Source organism: Ammospiza nelsoni, chromosome 5 (genome assembly GCF_027579445.1).
Source record: "Ammospiza nelsoni isolate bAmmNel1 chromosome 5, bAmmNel1.pri, whole genome shotgun sequence".
Lineage (NCBI taxonomy): Eukaryota > Metazoa > Chordata > Aves > Passeriformes > Passerellidae > Ammospiza > Ammospiza nelsoni.
The window spans coordinates 39,728,932-39,755,385 of record NC_080637.1 but is presented as its reverse complement, the minus strand read 5'-3'; the positions used below and the strand labels follow the sequence as shown (position 1 = coordinate 39,755,385).

Genomic DNA, 26,454 nt, shown 5'->3' with positions numbered 1-26,454 from the left:
TCACAAGTTATTTTGGCATGAATAGTTTGATACCCACGTTTTTCTTCTTTGTATTTGTGATTGCAAGTCATATGGGGATAATTGGTTTTGTTTTAGAAGCAGCCACAATTCAGTGAGAATGCTACGTCTTTCACATAAGGCGAATTCCTTTGAAGTATCTTCCTATTTACTTGGTTTTGGCTTTATTTTCCTGTCTTTCTTCCTGAAGAAACACCATCATCTTTCTGAAGATGAAACTTTGTTTTCTTAGAACTCTTAGAATCATCATAGAAGGCTGATTTTTAAAATATCTTAATTGACAGGAACCCAGTGCAAGACACAGTTGAAAAAGTAATATTGAAATATTTTTAAGTCTCTTCCAGTTATGTAATCTTTCAGCAGCAGAAAGTCAAAAAGCATTTTCATTTCTCACAGTGCTGTTGTGCTCACGTGCTGCTCACAGAATGCTCCCTCTGGTCATTAGATAGAATAGAAAAAGACTAGCTCCAGCTTTTTGATAGCTGGAATAGAAAAATGTAAGGCTTCTTAGTATTCATTGGGCTAGTCAATTCTTTTGGACACTTACATGTACACCAAGACGCTTGTATGCTGAATTACAGGGAATACCCAATTCAAGAGGGTTAACTCCTCACTTGGATGGTAGATTAAGTCTTCTTTTGACGTCTGTCATGTAAACAGTTTGCTGTTGTTACCTCATCCTTTTATTTATGTAGCCTAGTTTCTGGGGGTGAGTTCCTTATCTTCCAATCTAAGCCATTTTTTCCATTACGTCATCTTTGCAATATCTCTGCAGTAAATACTCTGTGTCAGGAGAAGCACTGTTCCACAAGGCAGCCTTTGCTTTGGAACAGTTTTGAAACCTACTCATAATATATAACATTTGTTTGAAATAGCCTAGTTGCTTATTGTAAGTTATTGGGGGATGCACTTCAAAGTTGCAGTGTCCATTGTGTGGGAGTTTGTTTCAGGGTGTAGGACACTGGTGTTTTCTGTGTCAGCTGGAGGAAAGGAGTAAAAGTATTTTATTCTCTGTGTGTTTCCAGGGCTGACGCATCACAGTCAATAGAGCAAAAAGGGCTGCACAGAGCTGTACCATTTTGGATTCTTCTGTGGATAGGAGCACATCTGAGTAGCCTCAGACACAACTATGTTTTGCCATCTTAACAACAAAACATTGAAAGATCTAAGCCAACTAGACTTTAATGAAAGCAACATTTTCTTAATAGTTTCTATAAAACTAACTTACCAAATTCTTGAAGAAGCCAATATAAAGAGAAACAAGCCAGTGAACAAGATAAACCTCATGTTTATCAATGCCTAAACTGAAACATGTTCATTGTATAGCTTACCAAATCCATAGAACAGAAACATTTATATTAACTGTTACGATAGAAATGGTCTGGTGTAGTTTTGACAGCAGCATTTGATAAGCATTATAATTAATCACTCTTTTCTTAAAGGAATGAATGAGGAAAAACATTCAGTGCTCTCAATTTAGCCACATGATCCTAGCCCCAGCTTAGGTAATACATCCCCAGTCATCAAGTAAATTATCATGAAAGCATAAATATAACAGTGTCAAGATTTGATCTAGGAAACATTGAAAATTGTGAAATAATGAAAATTTTGTCAAAAGTTATTTCCTCCTATAATTGACAGAGTAATTTCCATTCTGTACTTCTGGATTTTAGGGCAGTTTTATTCGCTACTGGAAGTAATTTCTTTTAATGAAGAACTAATTAAAAAATAAAGACTTACCAGTGGAGACTTTTCATTTAGCACAGCTCAGCTGCCAGAGGAATATCCATGTCCTCCCACTTACCACAGATGCTGAGCACCCATCTTTTCTGTTGAAGGTGATAGGATATGACTATGCTCAGAATGTATTGAAAAGGGCCTGTGGTTAGCAACCCCTCCTGGCAATCATTAACTGAAACAAAAAGGGGGAGAAACAGGTTTTAATTAATAATTGCTTCTCCAGAGTCAGCTGCTTGTTGCTGGGTATTGCTGAAGGGTGAAATAATTTGTGAAACAAGCAGACTGAAAAAAATAAATCAAGTTTATAAAACCTCAGTTTTTTCAAGTAGAGGCACCTACAGTTTTATGCAGTACTTCTGTCCACAAGATTGAGTATGGTCTGTATTTTGGCAATTATGTCAGGAACACTTCCTGAATGTGGTTATCTCTTGAACTCTGCTGTGCCACTGATTATAGCTGTTAAGATACTAGAGTGTGGCAAGGGAGCAGAATGAGAAAAACACTGCATTCTGTCTGTAGCAGTTGGATGCTTCTCTGGAGCATACCATGCTGCCTCTGCAAGACTACTTGTATGTTTTGATCAAGTCATAATTGTAAATCTTAATTTTCAGATAATCAAGAGCTGGTCTTGACACATGGTCTCCATTCTTTATACTTGAGACCATCTAAGGTTTGCAGTTGACAGGAATTCTCAGTAAGAATGACAAGATTTCTTCAGTCATGTAATATGCTGGATGTAAAATGAGTAGTTTTGGCCATAATTTTCCAGTGTCAATCTGAATTACTGATATATAATAAAAGGTAAGAAACAACCTCATCTCAGGTTGCACAAAAGAAAAGAGACTGAATCACTGGGATGCCATTGCAATATAGACAACTACAGATTTTTCTGTATGGGTGTTAGCAACACTAAGTTATTTTTAAGACCTAAGAATTCAGTACTTTCTTATTTAAAGAGCAATATCAAAATGTCAATAAATTTAAATCCCTTTCAGGAGAAAATGTTTCAGGTCACAAAGAGTGTCATCATCCAGAGTAATTTATTATGGTACATTTTAGGAAATGTGAAGTAAGTCTTGTAATACTTCAATCTAGAAAATTTTCATGATGAGCTGACCTGACAAATCAAGAAAATAAGCCAACCCAAAAGTGCTGTGAAACTACCCCTTTCCATTTCCATGAGATAAGAACCACAGCCACACCACACAGTTTTAATGATTGGAGTAGAATAAAAGGAGAGCATGGACAGGCTGTATCAATGGGTCAAGGCCAGTTGCATGAGTTTCAACAAAGCCCAATGCTGAGTCCTGCTCTGGGGTCACAACAACCCCAGACAGTGCTGCAAGCTGGAGCAGTGTGGCTGGGAAGGGCCCAGGGATAAAGTAGCTGGGGGTGCTGATTGTCAGGAGCTGAATGTGAGCCAGGGTGTGCCCAGGTGGCCAAGAAAACCCATGGCATCCTGGCCAGGATCAGCAAGACTAGGGAAGTGCATGCCCCTGTACCCAGCCCTGGAGAGGCTTCACCATGAATTCTGTGCTCAGTTTTGGGCTCCTCACTAAAGAATGACATTGAGGGGCTGAGTGTGTTGAGAGAATGACTGACAACAGAGCTGGTGAAGAGTCTGGAGCACAAGACTTATGAGAAGTGGCTGAGGGAGCTGGGGTGGTTCAGCAGGCTCCGGAGTGACCTTATCCCTCTCCAGCCACCTGAAAGGTGGTTGTAGACAGGTGGGGTCAGCCCCTTCTCCCAGGCAAACAGCAGAAGGACAAAAGGCAGTGGCCTTCAGCATCAACAGCTAGAGGTAACAGAGTGAAATGAAAAGTAACCATTATCCATGGTACCAATCTGCATTCTCTTCCCAAATGTTATGTTATTCAGCCAAAAATGCAACTATGATGCTGCATCCAGTCTGATTTATCTTGACTGAAGTTTTAGAAACAGTTGGTATTGATCATTCATATCCTATCTCTAATTTCCCTAAACACCAAATGATTTTCAACACCAAGACTGGAAATGCATAAAATCTTTTACTGTGTTCCGGAACTTTAAACCTTCTGGAAAGGCTTACCATGTTTATATGCAAGTAAATCAGATAGTGCTGGGAAATGTTCCTGGACGGTCAAACACAATCATCTGTAGTAATCTGTTGGCCCAGACTCTGGCACACTTTTCATTCACACTAATTTATACTTTTTCCAAGCAGTTACTAATTATGGTGTGGCAATGGGACTGTTGCAGGGACCATTCCCAATAAGCAGTTTGCATTCAGGCTCTTTGGACACTTCAGTGTTGACTAACATATTTGTGTACTCTACTGTGCCAGTTGGCCACAGCAATTGGGAACTTTCCCAAGCACATTTAGTTTACTCCTATAAATATAGCTCTCCATTTCCCTCTAATGGTGTCACAGCCTCCATGCCAACTCTGTTACCTCGTCTGTTTTAGCTTTGACATATTATGCCTGCCTCTCTCTTGCTCCATTAATTGCAACTCTAGAAATGGGCAGTAACAGTGAAACACAGTAATGTTTGGGATGCGATTGCTTGAGAGGATGATCTTTGTCTAAACTAAAGCAATAAAGAACTGAACTAAAAAAGAGTTATTTGAAAGGGTATCCAGGAAAGAGTTTTATGTGTGTTTTAAGTTCCTGGTGTGTAAAAGCTAATTTTTGGCTCTCATGAAAAGGGATGTTTTTCAAATATTTGACTTGATCAAATGTGTCATTATAAATTTAAGTATAGCACTCAGTGTTACAAAGTGAAATTTTTTTTCTATTAACCTTTTCTTCATTTTGTTCTACTAACCTTTTACTATATTGCCTTTCATATGCATTAAGCGCAAAAGTAAAATTTCAGAAATTAGGAAGAATTTTTGAAGGTTCTTGTAAAGCAAATTAAGAGTTCACTGGTTATTTTAATATGTGAACAGTGCAAAGACACATGAAGCAATAAAATATCTTGGTTAATTTGCAAATAAACCAAAGTTCGTCTGTTCAGATATTACAAGGCAGAGTGTATATAATGGAGGCTTGTGGGGAGATAATTGTGAATGAGTCATCAGAAAATTTTTAAAAATAAATTCACAAGTTTTATTTTAATTGTTGACTCATCTGCAATTTATTTTCCCAACTGTTCTATCTTGCCTGTCTGTCAAACCATGTCCATGGTCATCTCAATCTTTTCACTTAAACAGACTGTGCAAATATTGAAAACCATTCTGCCATTTAATAAAATGTCTTTCTTGATCGGTGTCTGTAAACTTTGAGTTAGAATTGTATTTGTGCTGGTCCATTTTGCTTTATATGCTACCTGTTTATTCTGAGGTGCAATGTTGTTCAGTCTTAGGAAACCTCACTTAACTGCAATTCCAGTGCTGCTTTCCATGCGCCAGCTAGAAGGTTAGGCGTCTTGGTAAATGGACGGGAGTAGGAGTAAGATAAAATGCTGCCTTTTGATTTCCATCTGGCTGTGCAGAGAAGGAACAAGATATATTCCATCATGGTAAGCTACTATCTGGAGATGTAGACACACATAGTGAAAATGATCAGGGCTAAGAAGGAAATTTTAACTAAAGAGAGGCCATCAGGATTAGCACTGTTCAGTTAAAGATGAAAGAAACCAGGATGTATTTATGTGAAATGTACGTTCTGTAGAGGAGCTACAGTAAAAATGTATCTCGTTATTTTCTTTAGAGAATAGAGGCCAGTGGCTGAAGATGAGAGATGATGTATAATTTTTCCTATCGCCATTTTTCCCGTAAGATATTGCTGAGAATAAGTCCTGCCTCAGACTCAGGAAAGGACTAAATCTTTATATGGACAATGCAGGGTAAACCTGTAGTTAGCTCTTTTTTGGTACCTTTTCTTTCCTTCAAAAGAAAATTCTTAGTGCACTAATGTTAGGAGAATTTTCTACACATGACAAATATGATTTTACTATTCCTTTTAACACAGGTGCATATATTTTGTATACATTTTAAGTTCACTATATAGTGATCTGCAGTTGTTTTAAGATTTTCTGTGCCACTTTAAGACCATACTAATTAACATTACCACTACTTGACACTACTCAAAATTTAAAGATGCTGCATGAAATTGCATGAAATATTACATGTGAAACTCTGTGAAGTTCTAAAAAAATTATGAGCTTTGAATTGTAATAAATGTCTGTAATATCTGTTTAATGTTCATAAGAAACCTTTCCATGCTGGAAATGTGAAATAAGCATATATATATATATATATATATATATTACTAGAAATTAGGAATTGCCTGGCCTGAGATTGCTTTATTATTTAACATTGTAGATGTGATTTAACTTGTTTGTGTCCCACTATATCCTGTAATAAAACATAAATAGTTTTGCAGTTAATTTTGCCATGCTCCACAGTCTTTTGTATCTTAGTCTGGGATGTTAATCTTCTGTGTGATTATAGCAGCAGACTCAATCTGGATGTGACTGTGAATTTGTTGCTGCAGATGTTGCTTTTCACATAATTTGTTTCAGGAAAATAGGAAAAGGCATTTTGGGGGTTTGTGTGGTTTTAGTTTTGCCTCATGTAGTTATAGAAAAATTATTTCTGATAGTAATTTTCCTTTGGGTGTACTTAATCAGTGGTGGGGGTTTTGTCACTGATTATAATATCTTCTTGCCATGTTTTGTTAACTTGTTTAACATTCAGTTCAGGCTCCCAGGGTAGGGATTCACTGCACCTAACTTCAGATATCTAGAGCGTAGGCATTTCTGTCTTTACTGCCTCCCACCTCTCTAGTGTGATTCATCTCAAACTAAAATAGACATCTAAAATAGGTCAGAAACAGTGCCCCTTGAAAGTGCCTGTCTTTATTGACTGTAAAGGGAGCCTGTGGGAACACACAAGAGACGTGGTCTCTTCCACTGCAAATAAAGCCTAGCAGAAGATGCCAAGGTTCACTTCTGCCATTGCTTCCACGAAAGAAAGAAATGCAAAGGCTACCTTCCCTTGGCAAGGAGATTTCAACGTGTCCTGGCTCAATAGCAGCTACATAATTCCCAGCTTTCCATCTGCTCTCATTCCACCGGAGATTCTCTGTCCATGAATAATTTTCTTCTTTTGATCTAAAAACTTTATAATCATACTGCTAAGCTTTAAGCATTTTCAAAATGAGCTGTGAGTGCAGAACACCAGGCAATAGTCATCTTCTCCCATATAGAAGGGACAAGGTCCTGTTAGATGACAGCAGTACCCTGTTGGTATCACAGTCTTTAATTTAGGTTTCACTACATTTTTATGCTTTTGTCATGTAGCTATTTTTCCTGTCCAAGGGTAGGTTTTTCGACTGTGTTCCTTGATAACAGCAGTTCTGTAATTTACTATTGGCACAAATGTTTGTTGATTATCAATCCATCTTCATCTCAGTTTTCTACCTTGAGATACAGGTTAAGCTTTAAGAATGTTAAGAACATACACATTCCACTGCTTATGGCCCTTTTTAGATGTATGGCAAGATGAATTGTGAATAATGCTGCTTAGTCACTTATATGATAAATTTTGAAGTCATCCTGACTGAATGCAGAAAGGGAATAGATAATACTTTTACTTTTCCTATGTTTTAGAAATATTTAATATCCTATCCTCCTTTTTTTATTTCTCCAAAGCATGTTTACAAAAAGGTGACTATTATGAAGATTAAGACTTAGAAAGTCCTTTATTGGGATTTAGCAAGTTTTGAAACCATTCAGCCTAGAGATTGGGGAAATGGTGGTTTTATACTGTGAAGGTTTTATACTGAGAAAGTATCTTTCAGCTGTATTTGTATGTCATGATTTTTGCACAGAAAAATGCAACATTTCCTTCTACTTAATATAGCTATGCAGTTGCTGGATCATTCTATATTTTTATAACAGTTTTTAAGGGGAAATGAAAGTGTGCTGAGTCAAGATCTGGAGCAGCCATTTGCCCTCAGGTTGGATTGACAGTTTTGTTTTATAGTCCCCAATGTTTTCTCTGCTGGAAAGATGATTTTAGACAGTATCAGCACACAAACACTGCAACTGCACTTTTAGAAGGGAAAATGGCATCAAGTGGTTAAGGACAAGCACAGATAGAATACATTTTTAGAAGAGACTCTACCATGACCACTTACAAAGCCATATGGATGACAATGAAGAAATATGCACCATAGCAAAGTCTTGAGGTCTTTTCAAGCTAATATATTATTACTCATTTGTGCCATGTACTTAAAGAAAAAAAAAAAGGCAATAAAAGGTTTTATTGCTTGTATCTAGCTATAAAAGGGAATTTTACATTTTCTTTAGGAGACTGAATTTTGTGAATAAAGTTGGAGCAATGGGTCTGACATTTTCAAACTTAGTCACTCCAAGTGCTTTGCCTATTAAATGTGCAACAGTGAGACCTAAATGCTCAAAATGGCATCAGCAGGGCTGATGTGACTTAAGACAGGCTATTCAGAGACTGAGCATCCTTGAAAATTAGATGAAAGATGTCATTGATTAAACAATTCAATTAGTTATTGCTTTTGGGGGTATGACTGTCAATATTAACACTTCTTCAGCAGATTCCAACTCCAAAGGTTGTGATCACATTCAGGATTGTTGCTCTTTTACCTTCAGGACAGAAAAGCTACCAGGGTAAATCTACTTAAGGGACTTCCATTACACAATCAGTACTATTTCAATTTTTTCACAATGTGAAAGAAGGCATGATTATGTAGTTTTATGGGTTTGTTCTTGTTATTCTTACTTTTCAAGTTTGTGTTAATTTCTTTCAGAAATATATTCACTGACAGTATAGAAAAATAATGGAATTTTAATGGAGAAAGTAAACAAACAGACCTCCTTTGGCAAAGGCCTGCTGATGTCCACAATCCTTACTCAAGAGAGTATTTCCAGTTCCCATGCAAAGTATGGGACTAATCAGTCATGAATTTAGGTTTTGATTAATTTCTGTAAGTCGTTACTCAAAGGACCAGTTTTGCAACTTGCATCACTCATTATGACAAAAGATACTTTCCAGGTGGAGTAGAAATAGAAATAAATAACAAAGACAATTGCCTTGGCACAAGCTTTCCTGACAGCCTTTATCGTCTAGATAAAATTCTATTACTCATTTTCATTAGTAGTTTACTCTCTGAACACTTTTTATACTTCCAGAACAGGATACATCTCTATGTAGAGATTGCAGAACAATTGCAGTATAAAATAAGTTATTACAATGAAAATAAATAAAATAATACTGTTAGGAAGAAAAATAATTTTCTGAAGGGAGGATAGGAAGGTTAGAGAGGATATCTATTCACAGTAAGAGTTGTAGTGCCTGAACATATCTCAAACTTGTATCTTCTTCTTCTGTTTTTCCCTCATAGGCTTTCATCCTATTTTTATCCTCAGGATGAGACACATAATGTAAGATGTCCACTTAAAAAGAAAAAGCCACTCTGCTGCTGATGATACATAGGCAATGATTATCATCTTATGTTCTTTCCTAATTTCATTAATCCTTAATGTACTGTGATCCTTTGCAGTAATGCACATGATTTAGATTTTACATTTGTTGATAAGAAACTACTCGTATTTTGCCAAGTGCCGTGATACCATTGTGTATAATGTTGCAATGTAATCAATTTAAAGCATGAATAGCAAAATTCACACCCAAGTGATATGACACATAGTGAAATAACAGTTTGACTGTTTGCATTATATCTTTTCTACTGTCTGGGATCACATTACTTTGGAGATTTGCATCTTGATTAATCTAGAGTTGATATTAAATTTGACCAAAATGTTAAAAATGTTCATAAAGGCTGTCTCTTCTTTGATTCTACATTAAAAAATTGTCTTTCATTCCATGGAGCATCAAGACTTTGTCGTGAAATTTGTAGTCATGTCAGAAAACAGAAATGTAATCCTGGCATCAAAAGTGAGTGGCAGAGGACCATTATATATAGCTAATATAGCTTAATATCTGTGCTATTGGCACTTGAAACCCAAGAGTTGTGGAGAAGAGAAAATTAATGCCTTTTCAAATCAGGTATTAATTATTTTTAAAGATAAACCTCTCAATTTTTTTTGCTTTGGTTCACCACACTTTCTCACAACTCTACCATCCTCTTCTCCTTCAACTCTCACATTATGCCTAAAGTCCAGTATGGTTCTGTATATATAAGCATGAAGTTTTCATTCTATTTCCTTTTTAGATTCAGTCAGTAACTGTCATCAACACATAACTTAAAAATAGATAAAACCAGTGTTTATTTCAGGTTCATTTCAATTACCTAATAAGCCTCAAGTGCAATCTTGATTTACTCATAGTTGAGTTATACAGAGGAAGCATAGATCCAGTGCTGGGAACTTGAATTGTTTCAAGAGAAATGGAATGGTGCTTTGAATATTCCATCCTGGCTTTGTTGAACCATGTGGAAAGGGATTCAGATATAGAATCAGATATAGAAAGCAACTATTTAATTTTTAAGTCTTCAGAGTGGAAGAATTAATTCTTACACCTGTGATGACCAGAATATTGTAGAGCAGTGCTGCACAGGAGTCCTAGCTGTGGTCAAAAATTGCTTGTCCAGAATATAAAATAAAGGGAAATTTTGCTCCTGCACAAGCAATCAAATGGTATCTTTTGGACTTAGTGTCATTATGGTTGCCTTCCATATTTGTTGATTATGGAATGCATACTTGATAGGTTGTACAAAATATATTCTGTATTCATAAACTAGCTTAGATATTGAATGAACAATTTTAATTGTATTGACCTTTCATAGCTAGAGATATTTAATGTTAGTTAAATTAATTCTCAAGTTTGCCATTTAAAGGAAAAATGGTAACAAGAGTTTGAAGTTGATTTGTTGATGCTGACTGTTTTTTTCAAAGCAAATGCAATACATTAAAATATTTCGCTATATGCAACAAAGCAAGATGACTTTAAAAATGAGTTGTGTTCATACTTGGCAGTTCCTATGAAGTTTTCTCATTGTTCTCATGTTTGAAAGGGAAGCCATCATACAGAATAAACCTGCTGGGACACATTTTATCCTTTAGTGTTTCTGATATGCTGAACTATATAGTTTTTACTTCTAATGGAAGATATGTTTGCCCTGCAGTGTACTTGCCATCAAGGGTTACACAAATCCTTATGTTCAGAGTTAAACTAGGGCTCATAGGTTCATACTGCCTTGGTACCAGCATTTGTTCTTGTGAGACACTTCCTGGTACTTGCATACTCAGAAACAGCAAAGACCAATGATGGAAATTTTCTGTTAGTACTAGGAGCCTGAAAGAGAGCAAGAATTTCCTTGTTCTATGTCTCGTTGTCTTTAATTCTCCCACTTTGCTTTCTGGGAGCTATACCAGCTGGAAATGGTTACTTTCTGAAGCTTCATATGTGTGGGTTTTATACATTCTTAAAAGTATATTCATCAGGTTTTTGTTTTGTGTTGCTTTGTTGATGGGGGAAAGAAGAAATATTTTTGGCATAGAACTTCATTAAGTAAGCTGAAAAGAACTGTAAATAAATTTGGATATAAAAAACAATTTGATTTCATGTGTGACTTCATGAAGATAGCCGTTAAAATTTGATATGAAATTGAATATCTTTTATTCTGAACTGTGGTAAAGGTTTAACATAATTCCCAGCCATTAATTGTTGGAGAACAGAACTCTTTAAACATTAGCATTTTTCAATGTAAAGCAAAATCAAGATATTTTAAGCCAGATGAGTAACATATCATCTGATACTCCCTCTATTTTGGTGTCTACAACAGAAGATAATACAGAATCATCAATGCAACTACAGTGTTGTCAATACTGGAAGATTAGTAGGGTTTTTCTGAGTCTGTGAAGTAGGTCCAGTGGTTTAATGTGAAAGCTCTCTAATGTTCTGAAAATCCCACACTCGCACTGCTCCTGGAGGAAGACATGTTTCTTTAACATGGCTTTCCCTGATAGAGACAGAAATAGAGACAGAAATAAGAGTAATATGTGATACAAAGTCCTTGTTTCTGGATAATTACTCACCTAATTCAATAAGAGCTGGTGATTTAAATCTTAACTCAAAACATCTGCTTTATATTGCACATAGTCTGAAGAGAAACTATATATCACAAGCACTAGCACATTAAAAAGCTAAGTGTGTTCATCAATTTAAAAAAGTGCATCTTGTCTCTACAGTCAGAAATAGAAGGGTTTGTATTAGTGTCCCTGAATTTTCAAAGTACTTTACATAATCATCTGATATATACATATATATGCCTTCCTTTTGGATGTGTAACTTACTGGGGTTTTTTTTAATATTATAGATATATAAATAAAAACAAATAAATAAATAAATAAATATTATATATATAAAAATATCTTGTGTTTTGTATGAACTATCAAAAATCATAGGCTACACATAAAAAAACGCACTTAAAAAATTAAGTAATCCCACTGAAAATTTTTGGAGAGTAGTATATAACTAAAATGTAGTTCAAAATAATTCATATGATACGGATTCAGTGCTTGGTAACTCATGCATTCAAAAGTAACTGAAAATAAAGCCATCTCAGAAGCATTGCCATATCTCATACTTTTAAGCATGTAGAACTTTTTCTTTTCCTGCAGGAGATTTATTTTTTCCTCCACTACAAGTCTCAGTTTAAATCATTAGTTGGAAGATTCATGGGAGCAAATATTTGAATGGGGATTGCATCCACTGAGCTGTAGTCATGGTCTTTAGGTGTCTTTCTCTGTTTGTCCTGTTGGGTGTCTTAAGTTTCCTTCCATTCCATTTTCTGCCCTTTTTCAGTTCATGTTGCTTGATACCCTCCTTAGTCATTGTTGCATTCAATTCAACATGGGAGGCCTGGCTCCAGCTCCTTGTTCTGAGGAGATTGCTGAATCCCAGCTTTGGGGCTGCTGGCTTTTCTGAAATGTTACTCTTTCTGTAATTGTGAACACTCATTCTGCCATGCATCACTTCATGCTTTGCTGAATTTACTGGTGCTCTAACCGCTTCCTGACAGGAGGCTTGTTTCATATTTTTCAGAAAAAAAAAACTGCTGTAAACAAACATTTTCAATCTGTTTTGAGAGTTACACCAAAATGACATTCTGATTCCATGAGGACGCTAAAAGAATATGATGTTGTCTGCATTGCAGTTAGATAGAAGAAAATTCATAGTCTTTACCTTTCCTCACAGGTGGAAGTTAGTGGAGAGTTAGAACAACTGCTATGCCTTTTCTCCAGATTTATACTGATTAGATAAGGAAATATGTTTATTGGAACTGAAATGCAAGCATGGGGAGCTGTTGCCTTTTTGCCTTTTTTTTTTTTTTTTTTTTTTTTTTTTTTTTTTTTTTTTTTTTTTTGTGGTGGCATTGGTGGCAGGTTTTTTAACTGCAAATTTCTTCACCTAGGCAGGAAATCCAAAACATAAAAGACCAGGAACAGTATTTTGAAAAGCATTTTTCAAGTAACAGGCAGCCAAGACATGGTGAACAGTGATCCCAGTAAGAGCTCCCAGTGGAAGGCTGCATCTAAAAAAAGGTGTGCTGTCCTAGAGGAACAAATAGGAACAAACAGGGAACTAGCAAGTCTAAATACAGCAATAGTCTTATGGTCATGAAAGGCATTATTGTAACTGTGACTAAAGTAGTTGGGTCTAACTGTGAATTAACTACCTTAAGGTTTAGCACATGCCAGTATCAGAAAATGAACTGAGTTTTCTATATCCCTGGTAGAAACAAGGATTAAAAGTTATGAAAGTTGAAGCAAAAGAAGTTCAAGCTAATAGGTGCAGTTACTGAGTAGTGAAAGTGGTTGTCTAATGGAGGAATGTTCATGGGAATTTGCACATGAAGTCTTCAAATTATGCATTTGGTGATGAAACTCTGATGTAAACTTCTTTCCTCTTCCAGGGAAAACCATTTTAAATGTCCATAAAAGAAACTTTATTCATTGCACTGTGGAGAAATAGCATGTGTTTGGTACGGATATTATAAAGAAAAAAGTATCAGCTCATAATAAAAGATACTCTACTCAGATTATAAACAAACTGGTATCTTTCATTTGACCAGCTGAGGGGCCTCTTTGCTAATACAAGCATCTAGATCCTCTGCAAGAGGAATCAAAGACGGGAGAACACACTGTAATCTGAAATCTAGGTCTTAAGAAAATGTTCCAGACAGTAGTTTTGCCGTGATTCTGTAAATGTTATAGAAGCCATAACATGGTAATTATAAGAAATTGTTATGAATAGGTATGACTAGGATCTGAGAAGATCTTTTTCTTTTTGGCTTACAAAACATTATTGCAGTATGCACCACTCTGACACATTTAAACAGACAGACATCTCTGCATCTTTTCCAACTCCTTTCATAGTCATTTTACTTTAGAAGCTGCATTATCTCCTATTGCTAAAAGCATTAGGATAAAACAGAATAAAAAACATAGGCAGGCTGGCAACTCACAAGGCTTTTAGAATTTTGACAAGCTCCTTTTGAAAGTACCATTTATTAGGTGTTTTTTTCTGTCTCTTTTAAACCTTGTGAATAAAATACAAAGTGCTTGACAGAACATGCAAAGTTAGTTTTGCAACTACTTTACAATTTTGCTCTTTTCTGTAACCCTACTTCTCAGTTTTTTGTATATTGAACACTTATTTTTTTTGTTGCTGAAAGGTGCCAAGTTCTTTGGATATTACTTTCTTTATCATCTTCATATAGTTCAAAAGATCTGTTTTTGAAGAAAAGATGTGATGAATGATTTTTGAATGTTCAGTGCATGTGTTCACAAGTATTATCAGCTTTAAAAAAATAACTTCTTTAAAACATCTGGTGTATAACTCATGAATTAACCTGTAGGTCTATAGCTTTGCTAAGCACAGTAAGGCTCAGAATAAAATTCCAACCTTATACTTAGCAGTTAGGTAAACCTTTCTTCAAGAGACATTCAGACAGAGGATGAGAAAAAATAATTAGGAAAAAAAAGACAAAAGAGAAGCTTATAATGTGCATTATATTTAAACTGACTGTAGCTCTGTAAACAGTCTCACAAATATGTATTTCTCTCCCGTAGTAGCACCAAAAATTAAGAAATGTAAAAAATACTAATTTGGAGAGCAATACACAATTTATTGTTTTTTCTAGGCAAGAGAGTTAAAACAACAAAAAAGCCACCTTTGTGTTATTTAAAGCAAGCTGTATGTGTTAACATAGCTGTCAGCAACTGAAGTGATAAAATTATCATTGTTATCAAATACAGCTAGAAACTGAACACGAGGCATGCTTCAGGTTAGTCAGAAGAGGTCCTCTGTTTTTCACTGTGCACGCTTGCTTGAAATGAAACTGTGTTTTATTGGTTAACTGGGATGCTTAGCATAATCACTTTGCAAGGCTGTGGTGGAGGGAGGTGATTATCACTGAGAACAGATGGGCAGGTCCAAAGCGTTGCCAGATTCTGCACAAGCTCCATGTACTGTAGGTTCTGGCTCTCTTTTCTCTGGCATTTCTAATTTTTATTCATCGTGCATATTACGAGGGGCTAGCTGAGCTGGAGGTCAGGGAGCAGTGACCTCACAGTTTAGCTCACACATGCAGGAGTGAGGAATTCAAAGCGCTGTCACTGTACGTCTGAACGGATGGGGCAGACGGAATTTTGTCGAGTTGCCTCCCTAAATGTATAAAAGGATTTGTCTCCGAGCTTAGCACTCTGCTCTGCATCTGTAGCTCTCTGTGGATTGTATTGTGTGTGACCAGAAATGATATTCTCGGATATGAACACTGTCTCTGCCTCTCCTAAAGTGCATCCTCCTAATGGGACCCGGTTTTATACTTTTCAGGTAAGTGAACTTGAATAAAACTGAAAGGATTTAAAGCGATGGGTAAACTTTGAATAAGAGTAGCTAATACGTTAAGAAGCTTATGTATTCATTAGTTTTGTATAGGTAGGAGAAAAAAATGTAAAAAATCAGTATCATCACAGTCAGTTTGCTGCTTTAAAAAAATCAGCATGTAATTGCTCCTATACTAACACAAAATTACATTTATTGTGATTTTGCTATTGTTTGTGCCTTCCAATAATAATATCATTTAGCAATTAATTAGATTTATAGTTCCTAACATGGACCCACACTGTCTTTCTCTTTCGTTTAGATAAGCACTCTGTTGAAATTACCAGAAATTCCAAAGTCATGTTATACAAAATATATTTTAAAAACTTTGTATGTTGTACCTGTCTAGATTTCTTTAATATTAATCCTGAATGTAATTTCATGCTAGCTGATGCCTAATTTGATTCCTGTGAATAGTAATACATGTGCAATTGATAAAACAGCAGAATCTATTAGTAGGATTATTAAGGTTCTCAATTTTAAGCCAAGATTTGCCTCATCCAGGTAAATAAGGCTGTGCACTTAGCTAAAGGTAAAAAATGTATTTTATGCTCTGTATCTTAATTGCAAACCAGTCTAATTACAACCATCTTCCAGTAGCAGTTCAGTTTAAGTAATCTTCAGTATTTTGGCTCTGAGAAACTATGTAATCCTACACTAAGATTAAACAAGAATAAAAAATCCCTCACACACACCCCTGCCCCAGATGGTCCTTAGAGCATTTTGGCCCTGCAGGGCAAATCAAACACTCCCTTAACTTAAAGTGGCAACAGCTTTTTAAGCTCAGCCTCTGATACAGTTAGGATTTAAATATCCTTCCTTCTCCTGATTGCCTAGCAGGTTTGTCTTTTTCAGTACTTATGCTATTATAGAGGGATTCTTTAACATGTAATAAACCCTGTGCATGCGACCAGAACAAACAATCTGAAGCAAAGATGATCATAAAAGTTGATTATAAAATGAATAGCAAACTTCTGTTACCAAATCCAGGTACAGCATTCTTTAGGCCCAGTAACTGCATTTCATTCTTGTCTCCTTTTAAATCCATTGTTTTTAATTGTGCTGTCTTGCCCTTCTTACAGTGGTGTCAAATGATAGTTGAGGGCTGTGCAGAAAGAACGGCCTCCTCCTAACAGTGACGATCTGCTGATCCTGGCAGTGATTCAGAGACATGAGTGCCCTAGGCCTGTTCCTCTACAGCATGACTACTTTTTTCACACATTGACATCTAAATATTCTGTACAGCCTCCTGTAGCAATGCTCTTAAACACAGTTCCTGACCTCAGGTATTCTTTCTGAGTATGTCAAGTTGAAAAAGTCACAAAAATTAGGATGCTTGGCTGTGATACCAAACTGAGTATCTTGTTTTGTGATACTTTATGGAAGTAAGTACTAAAGTATATATATTTTTTGACAATATGTATTATTGCTACTAGCAGTCCCTGTGATTACTGTAGACATTATCCCACATGCAAAAAATTCTCTTTTCAAAATTATTTCTTTGGCAGATTTTTGAGCTAAGGGGTCACTAAATAAAAGGAAAGTAGAACTAAATTTCCTTTTGCATCCTGGATACTTTAATGAACAATGTAGAGTTAAATGATCTTGGAATGTAAAGCTGTTAATTCTGGACAGTATGTGTTTGTGTTCTACAACAGCTTGGTGTTGTCGGTGCTGAAAGAACCTCTGAAAAGTAAAAGAATAATAAAAAAAAATAAAAATCAACCAAAGAGAGTCTGTATTGTCCTGTGATGTCCTTTTCAAATCTTTTCCCCATTTATTTATTTATATATGTGCAATATAAAGTGATGTGAAGCAACTTTGCAGTTCTTGCCTTGGCTTCATTCCTTGTCCTGTAGCTTTAGACCACAATGTTTGTGCTGCCTTCTCTTTCCCTCTTCCCAGTTTTTGCTTACAAATGTAATTATTGCTGAGAAGGACTTTATATGATTCTTGTTACTTAGTTTGATTTGTTTTAGAGTACTTTTGACTTTTTTCCCCTACCTATTTTATTGTTTCTATATGTTACATTGAATCTCTTTGAGACAGAGAATCTGTTTTGTTTAAATAGCTTTCAAAGTTTTAGGACAGGTTAATGGTTTTTAATTTGAAATATGTACACCGGTATTTAACCTAAATATGTGAAAATAATCTTAGTGAAAGCAATGTCTAGCATGTTCAAAACTGAACAAATACAAAAAATTGTGAGATGAAGGCCTGAACACGGATTGATGGACAGCAATGAGTGATTAAGCTACTGATTTCCTTGTACATTGATGTAATGATTAAACAGTTAATTGTGCATTGATTCAATAACACAAAATATTAATTCTTTCAGCAATGAAAATGGTACTGAAAGAAGCAAAAAAAGCAGGTGTGCAAGTTGTAACTTTATTATCAGCATTTCACTGATGTTCTCAGGAAAAAAGACCAAGTTGAATTCTGGTGGCCAAGGAGTCAGACTGGCCCATACAGGCCAGTCTGCATCTAGCCAAGCACTTGGGCTAGAAATAATCAGAGTTAGTGTTTGAAAGACTGTCTGAAGGTTCTTGATGCTCCAGCATCTGTCCCTAATTACATCAATATCTGTGACTATCTAGAAGCCATGATATTCCTACCATAGGAATAGGTTCTGCTCATGAAATTTGTCCTGAAACTCTGCAAATGTTCAAAACATGATTTGGTTCAATGTATTTCCTGAACCACCTGCTATAAGGCAAAGAAACTTAAGCTTTGATCCTTAGACTATATTTTGTTAAAGCAATTAAAATAGAAAAAAAAATATATGAGAGGGGCTTATATAAAGAAGTTATGTATTTTACAAAACAAAGGAGTTGTAATGCTGTTATGAACAAGATTTAACTTTATAATAACCAGGGCAATACCAAAATTTAATGCTTTGTATTTCAATATCTCTGTGTTTCATCTCAATTTTTGTGTGCCAACCTTGACAGACTTCTGCAGCTGTATAAAAGAAAGCAGTGATTTTCTTTATTTTTGCATTCAAGCTTAATAGAAAGATAGTTTTTCTGCTACTTGAGGTGGATAAATTAGCTTCCAGGGGTCTCACAGTGAGCATCTCTCATGAACATTGTAAACAGCAAAATTAAAATAGTAACATTGCCTTGATCTTTGCTTGGTCATGTATTTTGCTGTATTTAATGGGTTTATGCGTCTAGTAATGATGCAGGTGGAAAATTTTGGATTAGAAAGGAGATAGTTTTAACTTAATTATTGATTGTGAAATTTGGAACATTAATTCACTGAAAAAATATTTTTATTCAATCTGTATTTATTGGGGCCTTGAGGGTTGTTCCTTTATTTATGAAAACATAGCACAAAGGAACTTAATTTTAAAAGTTGAGATTTTGCTTCTGAAGGTTTTTTAATACTGCTTTGGTAGTTTGAAAGCAACTTAACTTTATGTTGGTCTTTGTCAAATCCAGTATTTTTTTTTCTTTTCTTAAATTGCTTGTATACAGTAGCACATGTGAATACTAACATGCACAACTTCTGAACATACCAAGTATCTTCACATTGTACATGATGTTGATTTCAACAGAATTCAAATTCAAAAAGACTCTTTTTCTATGAGCAGTATTTCTAGCTCTTGCAGATTTCAGTTACTAAGCAAAGCACGCATCCAAAGCCCAGAGCTAGGCACAGACCTAAATGGAAAGTAAAAGGAGTTGCCAGTAGGTTCCTTCTTAGGAACCAGGCATGTGCAGTAGAGAAGGAAAAAGCATCCTCCGACTGCTGCAGTGCATGGTGTCATGGTTCCAGCTGAATCTTTGGCTTTGAAATCAGCACTTTGTCATAACAGTTTCCATAAATGTTAACCAAAAACTTTTAAAGCGTTGGAAGCAATACTAGGCTATTTTATAGTCAGATGAGATGTGGGTTTTATAAATGCACTCCTAGGACAGCTAGAGTGAGTTCCTTTTTGCTAAGAAGTAGCAAAGTGAAGGCTGGTCTTTTCTGAAACCAGGGGAGATTAAAGCAATTTTTAAAGTTATCTGACTATCAGAAGGTCAGTAAAGAAATAAAATTACCTTGTAAAAAACCTGCAGAGAAATCCTTAAATATTCATGGGACATAAAATTGTAAATATACTATGAAGTCCTGTAAAAGTGCATTGCTGATCAAAAGTGTGAAAGTGGGTTACTGGGAAACTGGGAAACATTTCTATACATAAAACATACCTATCACCACTGTAAGGATTTCTGCAGGCTGTTACTTCTTAGCAACTAAAAGTTACTAAAAGACAGTGATTTAACAGAATGCAAGTAAAAATGTTACTTTTTGGAACCCAATTTGCTTTGAGCCCTGTGGAAGACACCCCAGATTCTATAAGAAATTCTAGATATACTCATTAGTTATGCTGTTAATATCTATGCTAGTAATTTAAATTATCTATATACCTACCCAGAACTTCTGTTTTATGCTGTTTCATTAATTCTATTTTCTTTCATTTATCTTATATGAAAATAGTAAATGAAACAAAAAGCCACTTCTATAAGAGAAAGTGTCTTGTTAGAATTCTTATTGTATTTATTAGCAAACAGTTAGTAGGTATGCTATGCTACACTTGTTTAGTAGGCCATGACTTTTCAACTATTTTGTTGCTTCACATATTTCAGTACAATACAATTTAGTATCAAAGAAAACAGCTTTTAGGTTTCTTTGCAGAAATAACCCAGTGCTATGAAAAAAAAAATTAAAAATTCCAGGTGATGGAGATGTGTTATTAGCCACCTTGTATCTCACCATTCATACCACAACAAAATTCTTGTAAAATTGGGTGACTCTGTTCCTACTCTATGCAGACTTACGTGCACATGTAGAAAATATGCCACATTCAGAAGAGAGCCAAAAAATTGTGTATACTTTCAGGCCTGTGTCACCTCATCCATACAGGGAGAGCTGTGGAATCTGATCTTACCTTGAGCTTCAGCTGGCTGAGCATGTGGGCAGCTCCTTCCAGCAGCCTCTGCCAGGCATGAGATTCCTCCCGTAGTTTTGTCTAAATAAAGATTCTTCTGTTCTTATTTATGGCACTGGCACAGTACACATTTTTCAGAACCATCATGTAGAAGTTCTAGGGGCATGATCTTTGTGAAAGCTGCAAGTTCAAGCCAAGTGGTGGCTTGTGGCAGTAAGGATGGTGAGCATCACTGAAAGGCTGGCCAGCTTTAACAGGAGAGCAGCTGGGTGGGTGTGGCAGACATTGTGGTGCACATCATGTAGGTTGCTGTGGCCTTCAAAAGCTTTGAATCCTGTCTTAGAGAATATAAATAACAGTGGCAGAAAGGCTGACAGTGAAGTGGTTTTTAAAGACTTCTGACATGTTAACAGTGGCAGAAAATAGTAGTGCTGGACCAGTGCTTTACTGTGTAGTCTTTAAATAATCTGGGCAGTGGCAAAGGCAGGAGACAATAATAAAGTGATTTGCATTGCAAATACCTTGGAAATATTTATAGCTGTACAAGTGCGTTTTATATCATTTTGGAATTTAAGGATTTCAGAGGAGTATTGTGAGAAATACGCTTACAGGCTCTTTTATTCAGAAATAAATGACAAATGTTCTCACATTCAAGGTTAGTGTTATTTACTATTATTTCTTTTATTATTCTGTGATATGTACTTTTATTGGAAGTTTGGGGAGAACAAACCTAGAGCTTTTCTGCTCAAATGCAGACCTGGTAATGCAGTGTTATTCTGACAGTAATCGAAAACATTAATATTATTCTCAGTACACAGCTATAAAATTTTGAAGGATAAATATTTGAAAATTTTATAAATTAAAACATGCTATGCCTAATAAACCTACAGTAATTTTAATCTGGTGGAATTCTTTCTAGAATGGAGAATGTGCATTTGTTAATCAGTTCAGCTATATTGACAATTAATAAGTTTAATCATTTTACTAAGTTTGTGAGAATATGTCAGTTGGAGTCCAAAAGTGGAACAGAATTATTCAGTCTGACAGGAAAATAAGAACACTGTTAAGTGTTCAGCTGAAACACATTAAAAATGTGTTACTGTGAAGTATTTAATGGGCCTAGAGTTGAGTATCTAGAGAAATGATTTTGTTTGCACAAGTCGGGTTTTTTCTTTTTGCATAATTCTGTTGTGCCAGAGAACTGTATTTTGTGGCCATCAGAGCTCATAAAGACAGTGTTTTAACCCCAATCCACACCAATGCTCCATAGACTATCTCTGAAAAGGTACTTGTTTTCTGGCTGGCTTCTGAGTTTCAGCTGGAATTGGGCTGAGAGCTGCCCCGGCTGTGGGGCTGCCCCAGCATTTCCCCTCCACCTGCTTGAAAATCAGGAGTGTGCATGGCCCAATATTTTCCATAGTTTGTTTTTCCAGCCAGTCAATAAAATGGTCTGATAGTTTTTACGCATCTGCTCTGCATGCAGTGAACTGGGAAGGGTGACTTTACTGAATATTAATGGGCTGTTTTGATCTATAGGTAACATCTGCATCCTCCTCTAGGAAGAAACACAAGATAAAACTGAGAACCATTATGGTTCTAAGATAAACCTAATTAGCATGATTTCAGTAGTAGAAATCAGGAAAACTAATTTTTCTTGCCAAAAGCCACAAGCCAAAACTAACTGTGAGCACATATAACACATGCTTTCAAAAAAAACCCCAAATCAATTTAAAAAGTAACTGAGCACAGAACTATCTGTGGTATTTTTCAGTTGTAGAGACTTTGTGAAGTGTGTTCCTTGCTCAAAAAATACAATAATTAGAGTAGGTGAAGAATACAGGATCTTTAAATACAGAGAAACAACAAAATAGAAAGATAGAGGTTAAATTCTTTGTCTCAAGTAAATATTCATGTAGCCTTTGCTTTTCATAAAAACATATTTTTTCTACATAATACCATTATTTTATTTGTTGAAACTAAACAGTAACCAAGCAGAGCAGTCAATGCAACTTTCCTATGTGGAATTCCTGTTGTATAGAGTGTGGCCACTTCTAGTTTGCAATGTAATGAGATAAAGTCAGAAACTACCTTTTCTTTTTCTTCCAGAAGCAGTGGAGCAAAACCAGAGCTGCTATTTCTTTTGCAGCTGAGTGGATGTGACCAATAAAAGCAGGGGACCAGTAGGAGGAATAGCAATGGGAGTGCTTTCCTCCTATTCCAGAAATAGGATCGTGGTACAGTTTCTGAATCATAGCTAGAAAACCATGTTTCTGCCTCAATTTCAGAAAAGCTTTCAATGTTGGATTATTTTACCATAATTTGCATGGAAAATAAAAAAATGTACTGGTGCTTTCCAGACAATTAAGGATACTAAGGATTATTACACATTAATGTGTGTTGGTTTGGTATTGGTTGGTCCAACTGAATACAAGATGTATAGAGTTTCAGATAATAAGCACTCTTTATAGGGAAGACCAAAACAATATAGGCATACCCTGTTCAGAGAGAGCACAGACTGTTTATTTCTCTGTGGAGGAATATTCTCATCATCGTATAAATTGAGATGACAATCTGTTGGAAATGACAAGGTTTTCCCTCTGATGAATATTACAAATCTTGCTATGCAGCACTGATGAAACTTCCCCATCCCTGTCTGAGAGGAGAGTGTAAGTAATTGGCTGATTTCATTGCACATTTCAAATAAATTCCCAGTAGTTGTCTCATATCTAGATCCTACTGCCACTGCCTTCTTGATTTGCTACACATTGGACCAAGCAGGGGACGCTACCATCCTAGAACTGTAATAATTTTATTTTATATAATGCACTTTGTCCTCGAGGTCTTTTTATGCATTGTTTAGAAATTTGTAGGGTGAGAGGATCTGTTGCCTGCCTGATACTCATAATTTGCTCACTATCAACAGTATCAGGTGATGATGGTGAAAGGTGGGTGATCTATCTGAAAATTTCTTCTTTTTCTTAAATCTCTTTTAAAGCAGGGAAAGAAAGCAGAATGAAGGCAGAAAACACAAAATAGTTGGCATATTGAACTATCCTACGATTTAAGGCAAGAAACTAAGTGCTTAAGGGATTTTAATGGTTTTAAATACTTTGAGATGTGAATAAACTTTTTGCTGAGGAACTTATGAGGAACTATGCCTATAGAAATGTCTTTTTGTAGGAAATTAATGTGATAGAAGCATTAAAGTAATAATTTTACCTTTATTTATAGGTTGTATTTTCAGTTTGAATGCAGTAGTGTTAGTATACATCACAGTATTTTTAATCCTAAATTTCTTACTACTGATTTTAGTAAATAAATTTTATTTTGCCTCATCTATTCCTGTGTAGTTCAATATTCAATTGACAGTTATACTTAGCAGAACATTTAGGGAGGACTATGAGGCTAGGATTGCTTTAAAGTGACAGCTGGCAAAATTCAGTTGAACTGTGATTCACTCAAAGGTGTAAACTAATGAGAAGAATATGGATTCAGTATTTTCACTGGAAGCATTAAAATTAATGATTCATGGAAACTTAAGCGTTCTGTGTTATTTTTACACTAAGAGGAATTTTACAGTTCTGCATGACTAAGAGTGCTTATTCCTGTGAAATGTGTTACTCCTACTGATGGGTCTAACAAAGTATAAAATAATTTGTATTTATATTTTTGATTAAGTATTCTGCATGCATCGTGGTGGCACAGTGTGAGGAATGATTTTGTCTACACCACCAGCCTCAACATTGTTGGCACCGAGCAAAGCTTTGAGAAGGGCAGCGAGGAGATGGCAGTAGCTCTGGAAATGCATTGAGAGTGTGGGTATCTGTAGGGATATGCAGGTGCTCTGAGCCTAACCAAGGAGCAAGGGAAGGTACTTGTTCTGGATTCTTGTGTTTATGTCTCCATTAGTATGTAGTGCACTCTGAAATCACAATGCAAACCAAAGTGAGTTGAGACAACAGGGGTTTTGCTTCAGATTGCCTCATAGGAAACAAAACACTAATGTAGGCTTGATTTGTTGAATGGCAGGACCTCATAAACAGGACCTTGGCCCTCAGAGTAAGGGCCAAGATTTGTCAGTCCCAAGTCAGGTTCTAGGAAAGCATATTTCTTTGAAGGAATCCAGGAAGATAAGCTGCCCTATGTTGAGCTAACCTCTGTCAATACAACTATATTGATAAAGACTATGTTCACTCTCTAATGTCATACAGTGGGTTCAGATAAATCTCTTCCATGCATTTTATTTGCAGTGTGTTTTATTGTTTTCTTATGACTCTATTATAAAAATAAATAATATGTGGAGAAAATTATTAATAACATCTGACATTTCTGAGCAAATAAAAAATATTAATGTATGGTTTTGATAAAGAAAAATATTTCTGTTGCGTTGTTATGGGAACTGCTTTTCTTTACCATACTTTTATATTAGTAATAGACACAGAAAATTATTTAAGGTTAGTAATTGAACCTCTGTTTCATGTGGTTGGGAACACGAGTTCCAGATGAACTCAGTGGACAGCTTTGATGTATCATCTTGAGTGTGATCACACTCAAGGGAACATCCAGGGGATCAGACCCAGCCAGAATAGATTTAGGAGGGTCAGGTCCTGCCTGACCAACCTGATATCCTTTTATGATGAGGTAGCCCATCTGGTGGATGAGAGGAAGGCTGTGGATGTTGTGTACCTGGACTTCAGCAAAGCCTTTGACACCATCTCCCACAGCACACTCCTGGAAAAGCTGGCAGCCCATGGCTTGGACAGGGCACCCTTTACTGGGGTCAGAGCTGGCTGGATGGCTGGGCCCAGCGAGTGGTGGTGAATGGTGCTGCACCCAGCTGCTGGATGGTGCCTGGTGGCATCCCCCATGAGCAGCTTTGGGCACAGCCCTGTTTGGTATCTTTACTGATGAGAATTGAGTCTGCCATTAGGAAATTCACAGACAACACCAAGCTGGGGGTGTGTGTTGATCTGCTGGAGGGTAGGAGGGCTCTGCAGAAGCCCCAGACAGGCTGGATCCATGGAATGAATCCAATGATTCGAGGTTCAGCAAGACCAAGTGCCGTGTCCTGTACTTTGGCCACAACAATCCCAGGTGGCACTGCAGGCTGGGGACAGGGTGGCTGGACAGCGCCCAGGCAGGAGGGGACCTGGGGGTGCTGATTAACAGCAGCTGAGCAGCAGCCAGCAGCGTGCCCAGGTGGCCACGGCACCCTGGCCTGTGTCAGGAACAGTGTGGCCAGCAGGACCAGGGCAGTGACTGTCCCTGGTACTCTGCATGTGAGGCTGCACCTCGAGTGCCGTGCCCAGGGCTGGACTCCTCATTTCAGGAGGGATGTTGAGATGCTGCAGCGAGTCCAGAGAAGGGCAGTGAGGCTGGTGAAGGGTGAGGAACACCAGCCCAGGGAGGAGCAGCTGCAGGAGCTGGGGATGTTCAGCCTGGAGAAAAGGCTCAGGGGAGACCCAGCCACTCTCTGCATCCCCTGAAAGGAGGCTGTGGCCAGGTGGGGGTCGGTCTCTTCTCCCAGACAGGAGCTACAGGGCAAGAGCACACAGAGGTCTTTTCCAATGTAGTTGATTCTGTGATTCTGTATCTCATAGGGTTTGGAAATATAATGTGGCCTCCTGTTGGCCTGAAACCTGGATAGATTGGCTAGCACTGTGAACACTGATGAACAGTGAAGCCTAAAGCAAAATATCTGCTAAACTGTGCTCAGCAAAAGAATTAAATTAGTAACTTACACTATATATACATACACACGTGTTGCTTGAAGTAAAGCTGTCAACATCAAGATTTGTGTCTCAAATAAATCACATCAGCACTTCTGATGACAGTAGTGTGTATTTTCATCTCCTGAGACTGGGAACATGGTAGAATTCCCT

The 26,454-nt window shown here is 36.6% G+C and overlaps 1 protein-coding gene across 14 annotated transcripts in view; it reads left to right on the top strand.

Moving 5' to 3' along the window:
- Positions 1-26,454, top strand: part of PPFIA2 (PTPRF interacting protein alpha 2) — a 293,070-nt gene that overhangs the window by 84,001 nt on the left and 182,615 nt on the right. For 2 of the 14 annotated variants that reach the window (XM_059471818.1, XM_059471817.1), the window contains exon 1: positions 15,187-15,579. The exons of 8 other annotated variants lie outside the window; for them this stretch is intronic. In XM_059471818.1, the coding sequence (XP_059327801.1) occupies positions 15,499-15,579 (81 nt within the window). In that variant the 5' untranslated portion in view covers positions 15,187-15,498. Of the gene's footprint in view, positions 1-15,186; positions 15,580-23,449; positions 23,518-26,454 lie in introns of those variants that run through there. 4 more of the 14 variants (XM_059471820.1, XM_059471821.1, XM_059471823.1 and 1 more) reach the window with 4 other exon arrangements.